At 41.6% G+C, this 15172-nt stretch overlaps 2 protein-coding genes across 6 annotated transcripts in view; both read left to right on the top strand.

Moving 5' to 3' along the window:
* The window catches only part of nfixa (nuclear factor I/Xa), a 177179-nt gene extending 166634 nt beyond the window's left edge, over positions 1 to 10545 (top strand). For all 5 annotated transcript variants that reach the window (XM_086034392.1, XM_086034393.1, XM_086034394.1 and 2 more), the window contains one exon: positions 4771 to 10545. In XM_086034392.1, the coding sequence (XP_085890518.1) occupies positions 4771 to 4785 (15 nt within the window). In that variant the 3' untranslated portion in view covers positions 4786 to 10545. The remainder of the gene's footprint in view (positions 1 to 4770) is intronic.
* A 703-nt stretch (positions 10546 to 11248) lies between these two features.
* rnf11a (ring finger protein 11a) lies at positions 11249 to 14952 on the top strand. The gene is made up of 3 exons (XM_086034397.1): positions 11249 to 11804; positions 12718 to 12890; positions 13211 to 14952. The coding sequence occupies exons 1-3, from the start codon at positions 11706 to 11708 to the stop codon at positions 13380 to 13382; spliced, it is 444 nt and encodes a 147-aa protein (XP_085890523.1). The 5' UTR covers positions 11249 to 11705; the 3' UTR covers positions 13383 to 14952.
* The last annotated feature ends 220 nt before the right edge of the window (positions 14953 to 15172 follow it).

Consider the following 15172-nt stretch of genomic DNA (forward strand, 5'->3'; position numbering starts at 1 on the left):
AGCATCTGTGATGTCGTTTTCAGTCGACAGAAGTGACAAAATGGCCGCCGCCCCCGAGGACGGGTGTATTAACTCATTTTCCACAAATGCAATATTAATCGGAATGTCTTCAACTAGTTGGCCGGCACAGAACATATCCTTGAAAAAATATGTTTGGGTTGACTTCCACTTTAAAGGACGTATTACCACTATTTTTCACAGAAAACTATATTCCGATATATCTCTATTTTAAATTAATTGGGAAAGAAAAAGCAGATATCATTAACCTGCGTTAGCCATAATAACAGGAAATATTTATACAGGAAACACTTATGTAGGCCATAATTTTGTACAGCTGAGCCGTGATTGGTCGTTATCTGAGCCCCGAGCATTTGTGATGTCATTTTCAGTCGACAGAAGTGACAAAATGGCCGTCCCCTGAGATGGCTAAAAACAGGTGGATTTTGCTGCTTAACTCACATTCCACAAACGCAATATTAATTAGAATGCCTTGTTTCAACTAGCGGGCCTGCATGGAACATATTCTTGAAAAAAAATATGTTTGGGTTGGCTTTTGCTTTCAAATCGGCCCAATTGTAGTGAGTGAATCACCTGATTTGTAATAGTATTTGAAACTAGCAATTGTAGATGCTGTTTAAGAGTGCATAGTCCTGTTTCCCAACCTTTATAGAACCAAGGCACATATTTTACATAGCAAAATAATCTAACGTCATACCACGAAACAAAATTGTCACAAAAAGTAGATACAGTGTCACCGTGACTTATGAGTTTAATTTGTCGACCCGGAGCACTTAGAACTCAAATCATCTTTCCCCATAAAGAATTCAACATTTTGTGTATCATTTCCTTGCTTCAACGCCCATTAACATTGCGTTCCTTATGGTATGCACACATTGGCCACCAGGAGCCAGTATAACACAGCCCCGCGAGGAAGAGTAATATTAGCGGGGGCTCGCCATAATTTTCGGACTCATTCAGTGAAATTGGACAATGTCCCTCGGCACACCTGATGACCACAAATTTTGGGGAATCGAGGGTGCAGCCCCTGAATCGGGACACGCCCCCATAGCCAACTCAGCATCAACACGATCCGTTTTTTTTTTTTTTGTGGCGCTTTCAGTCAGTCGACGCCAAGACCGCGGCATGCGGCGCCGCTGTTTTGAATTGGGTCGAATTCTGCATGATCTGTTCAAAGATCTGAATGTTCTCATTTCCCTGGCCTTTCGTTGGCGCCCGCTTTGATGTTCATGCGTTCCTCGCACTTTCTGCCCGACCAGAATGATTAGCTCCGACACGGTGCTTGTTTGAATTGACATCATAGCTTTCCACATCCAAGACGTTGCTGCGAAATGCCCGCAGGGGTGTATTATGACGGGCCCGATATTGGTCATCGCCCACCTACATTGATTTGCGGTTGCGCACGTATGAAGGCCTTAAGTTACAGGACCGGTTTACGGTTTCTGTTCCTACGGTAGCTTCCCTGCCGTGAATGTAAACGGAGCCAGTTAGTTAGAGCTGAACCGGTGTTGATTTATCTCCACAAGGCCCCGCAGTGTGTATTAGAGCAGCGTGTGAGGCCACTAGCGCACTACATTGTGGTTTGCGCCTTGGCTGCGCTCTGCCGCTGGGCTGCAGCGTCTTTTGGGCCTCCTCCATCACCAACACAACTTTTCTCATTAGGGGCTAACCGCACCTGCCTGCGGCCAACTCGACTCCGCCGTCCTCCCTGAGCACACATGGAAGCAATCCGCAAAAGCCCGCCCACCCTCCACGCTAGCCCCGCTCACCCCCTCCCCCCCCCGGCTCCCCAGCTCCGCTCGGCACCCCCTCCCTCACTTTCCCCCCCTCCTGTGTTTTCAGGCTCCCCACCTGCACCACTCCACAGATGCGGCCCTGGCACAGAGGGGACATTCAAACCCCGTCCAAATGTGTCCGAGCATGCATCGAACACACGCATGAACACGCAACCCCCTGCCAAAACTCTTGCCCCTTCGTTTCCCCCGCCTCCTGACGACAGCTCACATCTGTTCGAAAGATATTATTATCCTCTACAATCGCTTATCGAACGTTTGCAAAACAAAACCAAAAAAAAAAAATCTTCTCTTGTGGACAGAGCACATTTCACAAGAGTCCAAGTGTTGGTATCAACCGGCAGAAGCCCGCATTTTAAGTGTAAATATCGCAAAGTTAATTGTAATTTGCTGAATTGTGCTGGCCGAGTGTATGTGGATCTAATTTGGTGGCAATTTGACAATATCTCAATTAGAGGTAGACCGGTATGTTTTTTTCAGGGCCGCCATCGATTATTAATAGTCAAGGAGGATATTTGAAGACGATATTCATTTTGAGGAAAAGGAAAATATTGGCATCAAAAATCTAAAAAATAATACCTCTTAATTTTGTTGAAATATCTTCATGCATGTTTATTGAACAATTTTTCAGATTTGCATTATGTTGATTTTATTTTGAAATTATCATCACATATTTTATGTGATAATAATATTTTATATTTTATTTTATTTATACAATCATATATTTTTGAAAATATTTTGATTATTATTATATTTATGTGCATCTTTGTTATAATCTTGTAACAAAACGTTCAGGGAGCACCCAGGGTCGTCAGCATGTCTTTAGAAGTTAAATGAAACCTGAAATAATAGCCTGAAAAAAAATCCATCTAGTTTTCTACAGTAAACAAAGTCCTCCAAAATTTAAAAATCAGAGAAATGTTAGACTTTCACACATCTTTGTTTTGATTACAACACAGTTTTTAATTGATTAATTACCAGCCATCAGATTTGTTAAATACTGGCCAATGCCGATATTCGTCAAAACGCCAAATATTGGTACGGACAATTAGCCCGGCCGATAATCGGTCCGTCCCTAATCTCAAGTAGGAGTTCATCTTTGATCCTCATGAAATGGCCAATTTCAAACCAAGATGGCGGACGTCCTATGTCCTGTCAGGCGTGCTGCAGCCCACACGCTGAAGAGGACTTGACTGTACCAGACCAGGAAGTGGATTAGTCCATTCATGGATCAAACACCAATTGTGAATTTTGTCATTTAGCTCCTTGTTAAAGAATAGCAATGAGCACGAAAACATTGACTGTTTGAACATGTACATTCAAAAGATTTGACAAGGTCAAATAGTGTTCACCCATAAAGTTTAGAATGCGTTTTCGGCTCGTCTTGTAATTTTGCTCAAAAGCCGACTAGCTCTCACTTTTTGTGAGTACTCTCGAATCAGTGGTCCACCTCAAGGCCTTAGCCTGGAAGGAAAAAAAAAAAAAGTGGTCTGAGGAGCTCTCTGGTGGTGAGATGTGAGCGGTGCAGGCGGAGCAATGTCAAAGGAGAGGAGGGAGGCCCAAAACAAAAAAAAAAGAAAAAAGCCAGGGACACAGAGCACCAGGAGAGAAAAGAAAAAAGAGCAAGGGAGTTAGTTGAAGCTCACTGCACTCCGCAGTCACGTCCCGGCTGTCTGGTTGCTGCTGGCAACCAGACATGATGTCATAGGCTGTTGGACTTGGACGAGCGAGGGGGGGCGGGGGGGGGGGGGGGGGGCTGGGGTCACGTTCCTCTGCCAAGGATTACATGGGGAGGGCGATTACATGGAGAGGAAGAGAGTAGGGGGTTAATGGAAGTGGAAGCCAGGAGGATGAATCGGCTACAAACGCAAACGAGTCAGGGTTGGGGAAGAATAGGGAGGATTGGTGAAACTTTGGAACAACGCAGCGGCCTGATTTGCTGCGCTTCCCGGGTCGAGGCCCGTGGAATGTGAACACAAGCCAGAGCGCTTCGGCCTGTGCCAAAACTTTCTCTCTTAGAGGAGTCTTCACCCCGGTGCTGTTTAATAATACCACAGAGACTTTTTATCAGTAGTCTGAAACTTGATCCTCGGTTTAGTACAATACAAGAATTGCTGGCCTGCTATTTATAGCTGCGAACCAACACAAGTGTTTTTAATGAGAAAAAGGCTCGAGTCAGCCCTCTTTAAAACAGCAAGTGGCGAAGTTGACCTTATTTTATTTTTTATTTTCTTTTTCTTTTTTTTTACTCTGTGGAGTACAGCTGAGCTCAGCAAATATTAAAAACAGGCATCAGAGAGTGCCGCCTGGTGGTCCGAAAATGATCTTTGTGGTTTATATTATTGCACTAGAGCAGCTACAAAAGGATGTAAACAGGGGCAGACGGCAGAAAAAAGTTCAAACGGGCATGTAAATATGTCATATTTTTAATGCCTTTAGTAATTTACTTATAATTACTTACAATTATAGAAGCGATTATTTATATATATATATATATATATATATATATATATATATATATATATATATATAATTTATTTATTTATTTATTTTTATTATTATTTTAATTTTTTATTTTATTTTATTTATTTTTTTATTTTACTACCGGCCAATTTGTACTATGAAATTCTGGTTTGGGGTCTTCATCATAGTGTGCTTGAGTCTGTGGCGGCAGCACAACAAAGGCAAATCAATAATGCAGTCACTCCTTTATGTGCTCACTGAGCTGAAGTCTTGCATGATGCCATGTGTGAAGGCTTTTGTTTTTGTACAGCTGCAGAATTGTTTGAAAGTGACATTTTTGATCGAATTTCAACTCGTACAACCTTTCGGCTGTTCAATTTTGGAGGCTCCACTCTAAAATTCTATTATATAATCTTTTGCAGGTTTTCAGTGCAGTCTAGGGATTTCTACTGTGCTCCCTGCTCATAACTAATTGTTTGCCTTTTCTCCTCCACAGTCCTGGTTCCTCTGACATGGTCTCGACGAATCCACAGCTAAAATGGTGTCATGAAAATTGGGGAAAAAAAATGATCAAGAGCAAACTGCTGACACTTAAAAAGCTTTTCTCTCTGGCCCACATTGTACAAAGTACAACTACAGAACCCCCCCCCCCCCCCCCCCACACCACATGGCCCCACCCCACCCCACGTGGCCACTCCCACCCAACCCAATTTGAACTGGAACGATCGTATCCTCCTCCCCCCCCCCAACCCCCCCTTTGAAAATGCAGGAGGCCTCCATGAGATGGAGTGGACAGACTCGCACTGCCAGGCGGAAGACGAGGGACTGCCGCACGCTCATCAAGGAAAATGTTGGACAGGAAACACAAATATGGCAACCTGGCAATTGACCAATTTTTACATTTGTGGTTTCTTTTCTTTTTTTTTTTTTTTTTTTTTTTTTCAATTTGTTTTAAATCACTCTTATATATATTTTTTTTTTATCATTTTGTCGTCTCCACCATGAAACTCCGCGCATTGGCCCGCGGAGGTTAAAAAACAAAATGGCAATCAGTGATCGCCACCTAAAATCGCCCTTCGTGATCTCAAAGATCCCGGCGACGCCCACCTCGATGACCACCACCACCACTCGGGTTCAAGACCACACACGCAGCCACATCCCTGCGTGCCGCCCTCCCCCCCCACCCCCACCCTCTCACGCGCCTCATTCGCTCAAGCCCTGAAATTGATTTGCGATTGGCCAATCCCGGTGACGCCATCAGATGGTGTGACATATATGCACTAAGTGGCTGGTCTTTTTTTTTTTTTTTTTTTTTGTTTACCTGTCCAAGTATCAGGGCGCCTTTTTTTTTCTTTTTTTTACGGGGAGGAGAAGAAGCGTTAGCCAGTTGAAAGCGTTTGAAAACACTAAAGGCTGCATGTGCTCTTTCATCCCCTCACCTATGCACTATTAATTCTCATTCGGGATGAACAGAATTGCACATGGACGGCCACAAGGGCGATGAGGGAGGCCAAGGAGGCTTTATACAGAGATGTGGCTGTGCGTGCAGGTCTAGTTTAACCCCGCAAGTGCACCACACACACACACACACACACACACATACACACACATTTGCAACCATCTTCCCCAAAATAGTCTGTCACACAGCCACTCACCTTTTTATCAGAATTAGGGATGGGCACAATGAATCGATTAATTACGACGTACAAGGCTGGCAACTACAGTGAGAATTTCATACGCAAGGTAACTCAATGTGCTTCGCATAATTAAAAGTACATTTAAAAGCAACCCCCCCTCCCTCCCAAAAAAAAATGTCAAAGACCTTTAAAAGCAAAGTAAAGAAAAAAAAGTAGCTTGCTAAAATAATACACAGTGCAAGAACAAGATTTTGGGAAAAAATAGATTTTAAAAAAGATTTAAAAGATTTAATCATGGGTCATTTTTAACCTGGATTTAAAAGCATTTACACTACGCGGGCTTATTATTTGATTTGTGTGCAGCAATGCAGCCAAATGCTGCTTCACCATTTTTGCTTTGAACTCTGGGCTCCGCTAATTGGCCCGAGTTATATTCAGTTAGCATTTCTGTAACGTATTCATGACCTAAATTAAGATGCAACACATACAAAGCATACAACAATCCTCAATTCATACATTCTCTCTGCTCTGTGCAAATGACTATTACTGGAGCGTAGTTGGGGACCTTCTCTTCCTCTTCACTTCTTCACAATTGAAATGCCGCGGCACAGCGTGGCACTACCCTAAAAGTGGGTCAATCTAAATTCACACTTGCCTGCGTCCTTATGAAACGATCGCGGGGAACGAACGACACAGCAGGGGAACACTGTAGATTGCCGTCTAAAGAAGTACAACATTGGAAGCCGGCATCGAAACAGGAGTTCAGAACATCCAGAGAGACTTTCTCCTATCTTAAAAAATGTGGGGGAAAAAAACCCAAACTCAATTCAAGGAAAAGCAGTCCAATGCCCATCCCTGTTCACAATTTATTTTATTTTACAGGAAGACGCACACACACAGCATGAGCTTCATATTATTAGCTTTCATTTAGCTTGTAGGTTTTTTTGTTTTTTTTCTTGTGATCTCTTTTATTGGCAGATTTTTTTTTTTTTTTTTTTTCTTTTTGGTTTCGTTTCACTCGGATTGTTTTGCATGTCATAACACTTTCGGCCGTAGTTATTATATAGCACGCTTCGGACCAGGCCCGGATTTCAGTGAATAGATGTCAACTAAACAGCTTCTCAAAATCTCTCGCGCGCAAGGACAGCACGGTAACACCAGCTCATCACACACAATCCCCTGCGTTGCTTCACCCTATAGTCCAGTCAAAGGAATACACACACACGCACACGCGCACACACACCAACACTAACACCTGTCATAGAATGATAAAGGGAAGCCTTTATATTTGGTTCTCCAAAATGCCTTTGTTAATGGTTTTTCATTCATTTGAGATTTGTCCAAATTGACATTTGTTACATGTAAACTGTTCACATCTAGAATTTGCATCATGACACAATCCGACATCAAAAAATAACTGGACTGCCTCGCTGTTGGTTCTGTTTTGCAGGGATAGTAAAGACCGGGAACTCGGGTCTCGGCCTCTCGTGTAACATTAGCTCTACAGTATGTGCTTAAAACATATATCGAAACTATTAACTGTAATATGAAAGTGCCTCTGTATTCCCTTCATGCAATTAGTATTACACTTCAGGTTCTTTTCTGGCATGCGAGCTAATGCTCAAGGCTAAAAAAACGTTGGCCTCGGCCAGGGTTTCCCAATTCAGCACAAGCCATCAAGTATTACACTTAGGGCTGTCTGATATTTGTGGTATCGATTATTCCCTCGATTAATCGGATACAATGTTATTTTGCATTAAAGTGTATTACGCAACCATTTTATTCATGATTGCTGTTTCTTAACCAATTATTGTTGCTTATTTGGTATTGTTTAGCGATTTAAAAAAAAAAAAAAAACTCAGCGATATCACACCGATTCAGTTGCCGTTTTGGTCATTGTTTTCCAAAGTAAAAGCAGAAGTAGTTGTCGATTCATTAATTTTGGCACTGGTGATTATATTAAAGCGATATAAATTAATGATAAAATACAAAGCTGCATCAAGAAATTGTGCCCGTTTGACAGTCGATAGCAGCAGCCTTTTATTCTGATAATCTTACCTAAAAAAATAAATAAATAAAAAATAAAGTGCCAATTTGGGAACCCCTGGCCTGGATATATCTTTATAGAGGATGGCAAACATGCTTTTGTAAAGACAAACAGAGAGAGAGAGAGAGAGATCTTATATATTTATGATATACGTATGCTCCTTTTGAACTTTTTGCTCCGTGAGCTGGTGGGCAGTCTAGTTATTTTCTGAAGCCTTCCTTCCCACAATGCCCTTTGGGTGACACCACCCGACCTTCCCTTTGCAGTCCCGACCCCAAACGACACCACACACATGTGCAGCAGCGCAGCGTTCTAATACCTTAGATAAACATGTCAACAAAATTTTGACTGTAGGATTGAAGAAGAAGAAGAAAAAAGTGTTTTGTTTTTTGATGGAAAGTATTATTATTGAGAAATATGTGTCGATTGAGCCACGTGCAATGCATTGGGTAGATCATTGTGTTTGTCTGTTAGAGATTTTTAAGAAAGCTACGAGAAAAGAGAAAAAAAAATGTATTTGTCGCAAGTCCATAAGCTCCGGGACTCTAAACTTAGAGGGCCATGATTAAAAAAAAAAAAAAAAAAAAAAAAAAATCCTAGTCTTTGTAAGTCGGGGGTTTCGTTTTTTTTTCCTTTGTCTCTTTTTTTATGTTTCTGTGTAATCATTTGTTTAAAAAAAAAATGCGGGAGGGCTGAAGGAAAACAAATCTACACAACTTCTTGATCATCAAGTGAAAACCGGTGCTCCTTAAACACTATCAATTCCATTCACAACTATTCGAAACAAATGGTCAAAAAAAAATTTAAAAAAAAAAAAAAAACACAAAAATAGCCGCATTACTCCTCTCTCTCGCACTGTTTGTATTCTTCTTCTATTGAATGGGGGGGAGAGGTTCCTGTTCCATAAAGCAAAGCTGACTCTCACGTCAAGAAAGCCAGGCAACTTTTTTTTTACCCGAGCGCTGCCTAAAACTCACCAGCAGAAAACTCCAAACATTGGCCTCAATCCAAAAACAAAAAAAGTGCTCCCGAGACGCGCTAAGAGTAGAACGCGGCCAAACAAACGCCACGAGACCGTTTTTATTCATGGGCAGCAATGTGAGCCTCTCCCCTGTTGCCCCCCCCCTTCCCCGCCTCCACCCGCCTCTGTAAATGACTCTTCTAGTGCTTGTGCTGTAGTGTATAGTTTCCCAGCAGTTAAAGGTTGTCCCTTAAAAGTGCCTTTTGTTCACAGACTCCATTTTGTAATCCAATATTTTTGTTTTGTTTGGTTAGCTGGTTATTCCCCGAGTGCCGCGCTCGAGCACAACTGTAACCGTTTCAAATGAACCATTATCGTTCCTCCCTCCTCTTCCTTATATCTGCATGCTGAAATCGGCATACAGATATAAAAAGTGTCAATTCGTTATTTCTCGATAAATGATGGCAAAAAAAAAAAAAAAGTGTCATTGTTTCGCTGTTGCTTTTTTTTTTTTTTCCCCTTTCTTCCCCCTGTCTCCACTGTCAATTTTCTCTTCGACACTCGAGTAGTATGTAACTGTGTGTCCGTCACTCTCGCTCACTGGCTCGCTCTCTCCCGCTGATGGGCGGGACCAAAAAAAAAAAAAAAAAAAAAAAAATATTACTGAGAAACTTTTTTTTTTTGTCTGAGCAGAATGCAGTTAGCTCACATGTTATTCTTGTCTGTATGCTTCACATTGTATCTCGCCATACCCATCACTTCTGCTTCTCCATTCAACAGCTAATGTACGTGAACAAATGACGCTGACGGGCTTTTGGGGGTGTCCTTGGGTGGGTTTTTAGGAAGGGATGAGCGGGTTCAGGGCTGTTTATGGGATGGAGAACGCTGAACGAACCGCTTCGGGATGTTGGAACAGGGGCTGCTCGGACTAGGATAAGAGTTTGCTCTTTTGTTTTGGTTATTTATTGTTTGGCTTTGTTTTACTTCCCCTTTTTTGTTTCATTATAATTTGGATGATTTTTTTTTTTTTTTTTTTTAAATATTTGCTTATCAGGGTATGCTGTGTTTAAAAGCTCTTTGAGGACAGGAAGCCTTGGACTTAAAACGAAAGCTACAAGCACCTTATTGCCGGACTTATCCTGCATGAGGTTGAAGGGAAGGGTGTGGGCTTGCATTTTCACAACCACTTTTCCACAAAGGAATCTCTGCTAAGTATTATCGTTAATGGCGGGTTTTACACAGTAAAACTCTCAGCAGTATTAACTACTTCAAACACACCGGCTGGCCGTTAAAGAGGTCGTGACCTCTCGGGGGGGTTCCCCGCTATTTGTCCCCTTCTGCCTCACCTCATGCTGGACAGCTCCAGGTCTGTGTTCTCTCGTTTAGTTTTGTTTTCTTAAGCGTGTATGGTTACTAGGCAGCAGCCCTCTCGCCCCCTTGCCCCCCCCCCCCTCCCTTTAGTCCCAGCTCCTCTGCGCCTCTGTCTACGCACCACTTCTTTGTGAGAACACCCCCAGAGCTCTAGGTGAAATGCATGTGTTAATTACAGTTTCTTTTCCATAAGAAGAAAAACGCAGTTTGAGAAGAGCAGCACCTGATTGAATAAAAAGGATGTTCTTGACTGTACCAGTCGACGTCACGTGTTTTTATTTTTAGTACAGCAATACACTAACCCCAAACAGACACACTTAAGCCAGTCAAATGTCAATGATGAGCAGGGTAGGTAGGTGAGAATGTTGCTGTGCTTGTTTATACTGTATGTGCTCTGACCAGTCCGTGTACCATCCATTCCAGAGAATGAGAGACCTAGTTACCTCATTACTTAGACTTTGTTTTTGTTCAAACTCTGCATAGTGTTACTGTGGCTTACAACAATATACTTTTTAAGAATAAAACCTCTGCCTTATTTCTGATGAACACTTTGGCCTACTGCACTAGTGATTTTTAATTTTGTTCATGATAGGGGTAGTTGGAGAGCCAAGTAGTTTTTAAGATGGTACTTAGCACAAAAAAATAAAGCATGAGAATCACTGCTCACATTTGAATCAGTACAACATGCAAATCGTTTGTTCAAAAAGAGGCTCAAAAGCAAATTAAAAAAAAGTTACATAACTCAGATAGAAGTCTGTAAAATTGCCTTTGGTGGGAACGTCGCCCCTTCCAACATGGCCGCCACGTAGGCATATTGGTTAGCCAGAAATTTACGTGTGCTACAAGCTACAGCACAATGTGCAAGCTTCCTTTATGAGCTAACGCCTTTGCCCCTCCTTGCTTAGCGTCACCGAATGCGCGCAGCTCAAAAGGGGCGTGTCGGAACTACCGGGTCCGCCAAAGGTGTCTTTACGAAACCCGGTATTCACTCTCTTTTTTATTGTCTCGGAACGGTAACTGTGTACAACATTTTATACTGTACTTTGATTTTAACTTGAGTTTTCTACTTTGAGAATTTCAACGTTTTAAATGGCAAAGGGTGTATTTTTAGTCGTGACGACAGCCTCCTTCACTTGCGGAAGTAGCCAAAAACTCCCAGACTAGACTTCCGGTCTACATTTTGTAAACACAAGAATTTGGCACACGAAGATAACTCGCCCGAGCTCTTTTAATGAGTGTCACCAGCTATATTTTTGTTAGTTAGAAATCATCGCGGAGTTTATTTCGTGACGTAACGTCGAATTTCGGTCACACTTTCGTTTTTGTTGTAAAGACGCCGAAGAAAGGAGAAAACAAGCTCGCCGCGTCGTCGAGTCTGTGTGTGTTTGTGTGTCGCTCATGCTGCTGTCACATCAATGGGGAACTGCCTGTTTTCCCAAGGAGCGGATGATCTGTCTCTACTGAACGAGTCTGAGGTGGGCAGCTTACCCGGAGAGCCGCCGCCGCCCTACCAGGTGACCCGAGCCGGCCCCACACCGACCTACATATCCGACACGATACACTATAAGCTGGAGACATTTAACCTAAAACATTTACACTTGTGGCCATTATACAAGGCACACACTGTAATGAAATCCCATGCAATGCAGTTTTTTTCTTTATATAATGTAAACGTAGCGTTTGATTGACACTGTCAGAAAGGTATTCATATATTTTTTTCTTGCTATAATCGTAGAGCTGCTCTTCAGCATATTTAAAAGCTTTCTCCTGTTGCTAAATAGGGCACATTACCTTCAAAGTACAGCCGCCATGAACATACCTCTCTCATACTGCCAATCTGATTATTGTCGTTGATCATTATTGTCTTTATATTTTCGTATTGGATCTCAGAAGACTGCGCAGGTGTAAATGGCTAAAGCAGCGTACACACGTTTTTTTGCACACCCTTAAAACGTCTTTAAAAGTTATTGAATACATAAAGGCCCTATAGGCTTTCAAAGTCATAATAAATGTTAACACATGCTAAGTTAGCCGAGGCATCTTTATTTATATACCGTAGTGCATTTCATACGCAAGTCAACTCAATGTACTTCACATAATTAAAAGTACAACATTTAAAAGCATTTACAAACAAAAGAGTTCAAGACATTAAAAGCAAAGTAACTAAATAAAAAGTAGCCTACTAAAACAGCAACAGTGCGAGGACAAGATTTGGGAAAATATGTTTTTGAAAATGCTTTGAAAAAAACCTTAATCATAGATAGTTGTGTCCCGATACAACTTTTCACTTCCGATATGATACCGATATTGCGGCCTAGAGTGTGAGGAACATTAAAGCGGGACCGCGCATGGGAGTGTTTTACCTTATATTAATGTGTATACCAAGGACCTCCCTGTACAAAGCGCAATTTCTCGCCGGCTTTGCAGGAGCGCCCGCAGCCCGTGCCCGTGTACCATCCCACGCCCGGAGAGAGTCGCTTAGCCAGTCAGCTAAGCGAGGAGGAGCAGGTGCGCATCGCCCAGCGGATCGGCCTCATCCACCACCTGCCCAAGGGCATCTTTGATCCGGGCTCCGACCCCTCCGACCGCAAAGTCAAAGAGTGAGTCGGGAATATTATACTTTGGGCTTTTGAATGTGGACTTCACTTCTAAGCACTGAACGTAATCTAGACACTATATAAATAAATCAATGAAATATGTATACAAAAATAAGCCTACCGACCAAAATATATATTTTTTAATTGCAGCCGTTACAATTTGAAAATTGCATTCTGCAACATTGCATTGTCAGCCCTAATTTGTAGTCATCAAATCATAACGTTAAGTGAATTCAGATACTTTCTGCGGCTCCGCCTTCCTCTGTCAGAAGCAGAATCCTATTTTCCCTTGCCACAAGGCACCACTCACTCGTCTTTTTCAGGTGTGTGATTTGCATGATGGACTTTGAGTACGGCGACCCCATCCGGTTCCTGCCGTGCCTGCACATCTACCACTTGGACTGCATCGATGCCTGGCTCATGCGCTCCTTCACCTGCCCGTCCTGCATGGAGCCCGTGGACGCCGCACTGCTCGCCACCTACGAAGCCAACTGAGCCCCGACCCACAAACCCCCCCCACTGCCCACAAGTAACCCCCAGGCCTGGCTCTGAGTAACCGCACCTTGTTAGCCCAAACTGTCCTAGCTGCTGTGCACAGGTAGCCCAGGCCATGTGGCTTTTTTTGTGCACACGTGTTGAAACTGTACATTACAGTGATTGCTTGGATCTGATTGGTCGGTAAAACATTTGCTGTTTTTTTTTTTCTTTTCTTTTTTTCCAATGGGACAGTGTGCCAAATTGAATTAGAAGAAAGAAGTCTATACATGTAGCAACCCATTACCCATAATTCATTTCACTTTAATATAGCCTCAAATATATATGATATTTATATTTTAGATTTAATTTTTATGGCAGTGAGGTGTCACAAATGTCACTGAAGTGTCTTTGAAATGTGCAATACGTAATATCAACAGATAGACTGCAGGTACAATAGACATTATGATTTAATAGTCAACAGGAAGAGAGGTTTCTCTTCATTCCCTTTGCAGAATTAAATTAATGAATTAATGTTATATTAGACAGAAAAGTATTGGGGTCGCTTACACATACACAACGTGTGTTGCAATACTTTTTTTCTTTAGAGAGTGCAGACCATCCCATGACGTTGTCAAGAGCACAATAAAATACTAATAAAATAGCACCATTTCATTCTTTGAATATATGAAGGAGTATTAGGACCACTCTAAAAAATAAGATGGTTTTTTTTCATCACACTTGTGATGATATGACATTTTTCTCATAATTTGTTTTGCACAAACTTTAACTCTGATTATTACAACTTTATTGTCATATTTTGATTTGTAAATCCAAAAGTTACAATTCTTTTCGGAATATGTCATCTTCTATCATCTCTGTCATGTCAACACCCAAAATCAAAATTTACGTCTCTTCTTGAAGTTAATGTGACTTATTTCTGAATTTTACAGATTTAATTCTCTCAACTTTATTCTTGTAATTTTTTTAATATACTAAATGACATCTCATTTCAACTCAATTTTCCCCGTATCTTTTCTTTTCAGTGTGGCCCTAATACTTATTTTTATAAAGATAATTGGGAGTGGGTTAGTTTATTTTGCAAATGTTTTGTTAATTGATTTCTAATGTAAATCTTCAGATGTAGTTTTCTTATAGAGGGCTATGACGTAAGGAGTATGTCTTTTTTTTTTTTATGATGTTTGACAGTTTAGTTGATGGCCTTCATACTGCAAGTGATACATTTCCACCAAGTTCTTGTTCGTGTTTCCAGCAGTAGAGTTGAATGTATCTTTTCGGCATGTAACAAGTGACGTTCTCATTTAGCCCAGCTGCTGTGCCTTGTAAGGTTGAAGAAAGTGAAGTACAATCATGTCGACCGCGTTCTTCCAAGTTCTAATCGTCCACTAGGGAGAGCCAGACACCAGCACACTTCTTCTCATTTGTGTCACTCTTAGTTTTTCTTTTCCACCCTGCTGCGTGCTGCTGCTGCTGCTGCTACTCAAGTCATTTGATAATTTATGTGCAATTCACGAATGTGTAGGAAAAGTTATCTAACCATCATTAAAGTTCAGAATGCATTTCAAAAGCACGGTGTTGTCATCTTGATGTATTCGGTGTGCTAATGTGGCTTTTCTCCATGTACTCCGGTTTCCTCTCACATTTCTAAAAACATGCTAGGTCCATTGAAGCTCATTGATGCTAACTTAGCACTTTTTTGTTGGTAGTTTTAGCAATTCTACCACTTCCCTAGCAACTATTTCCCCACAAAGTGCATAGCAACACATTTACAGAAATGTAAATTGACCAAT

Source organism: Filicampus tigris, chromosome 6, assembly GCF_054856515.1.
Source record: "Filicampus tigris isolate MCC_2025a chromosome 6, RoL_Ftig_1.0, whole genome shotgun sequence".
In the NCBI taxonomy this organism is placed as follows: domain Eukaryota; kingdom Metazoa; phylum Chordata; class Actinopteri; order Syngnathiformes; family Syngnathidae; genus Filicampus; species Filicampus tigris.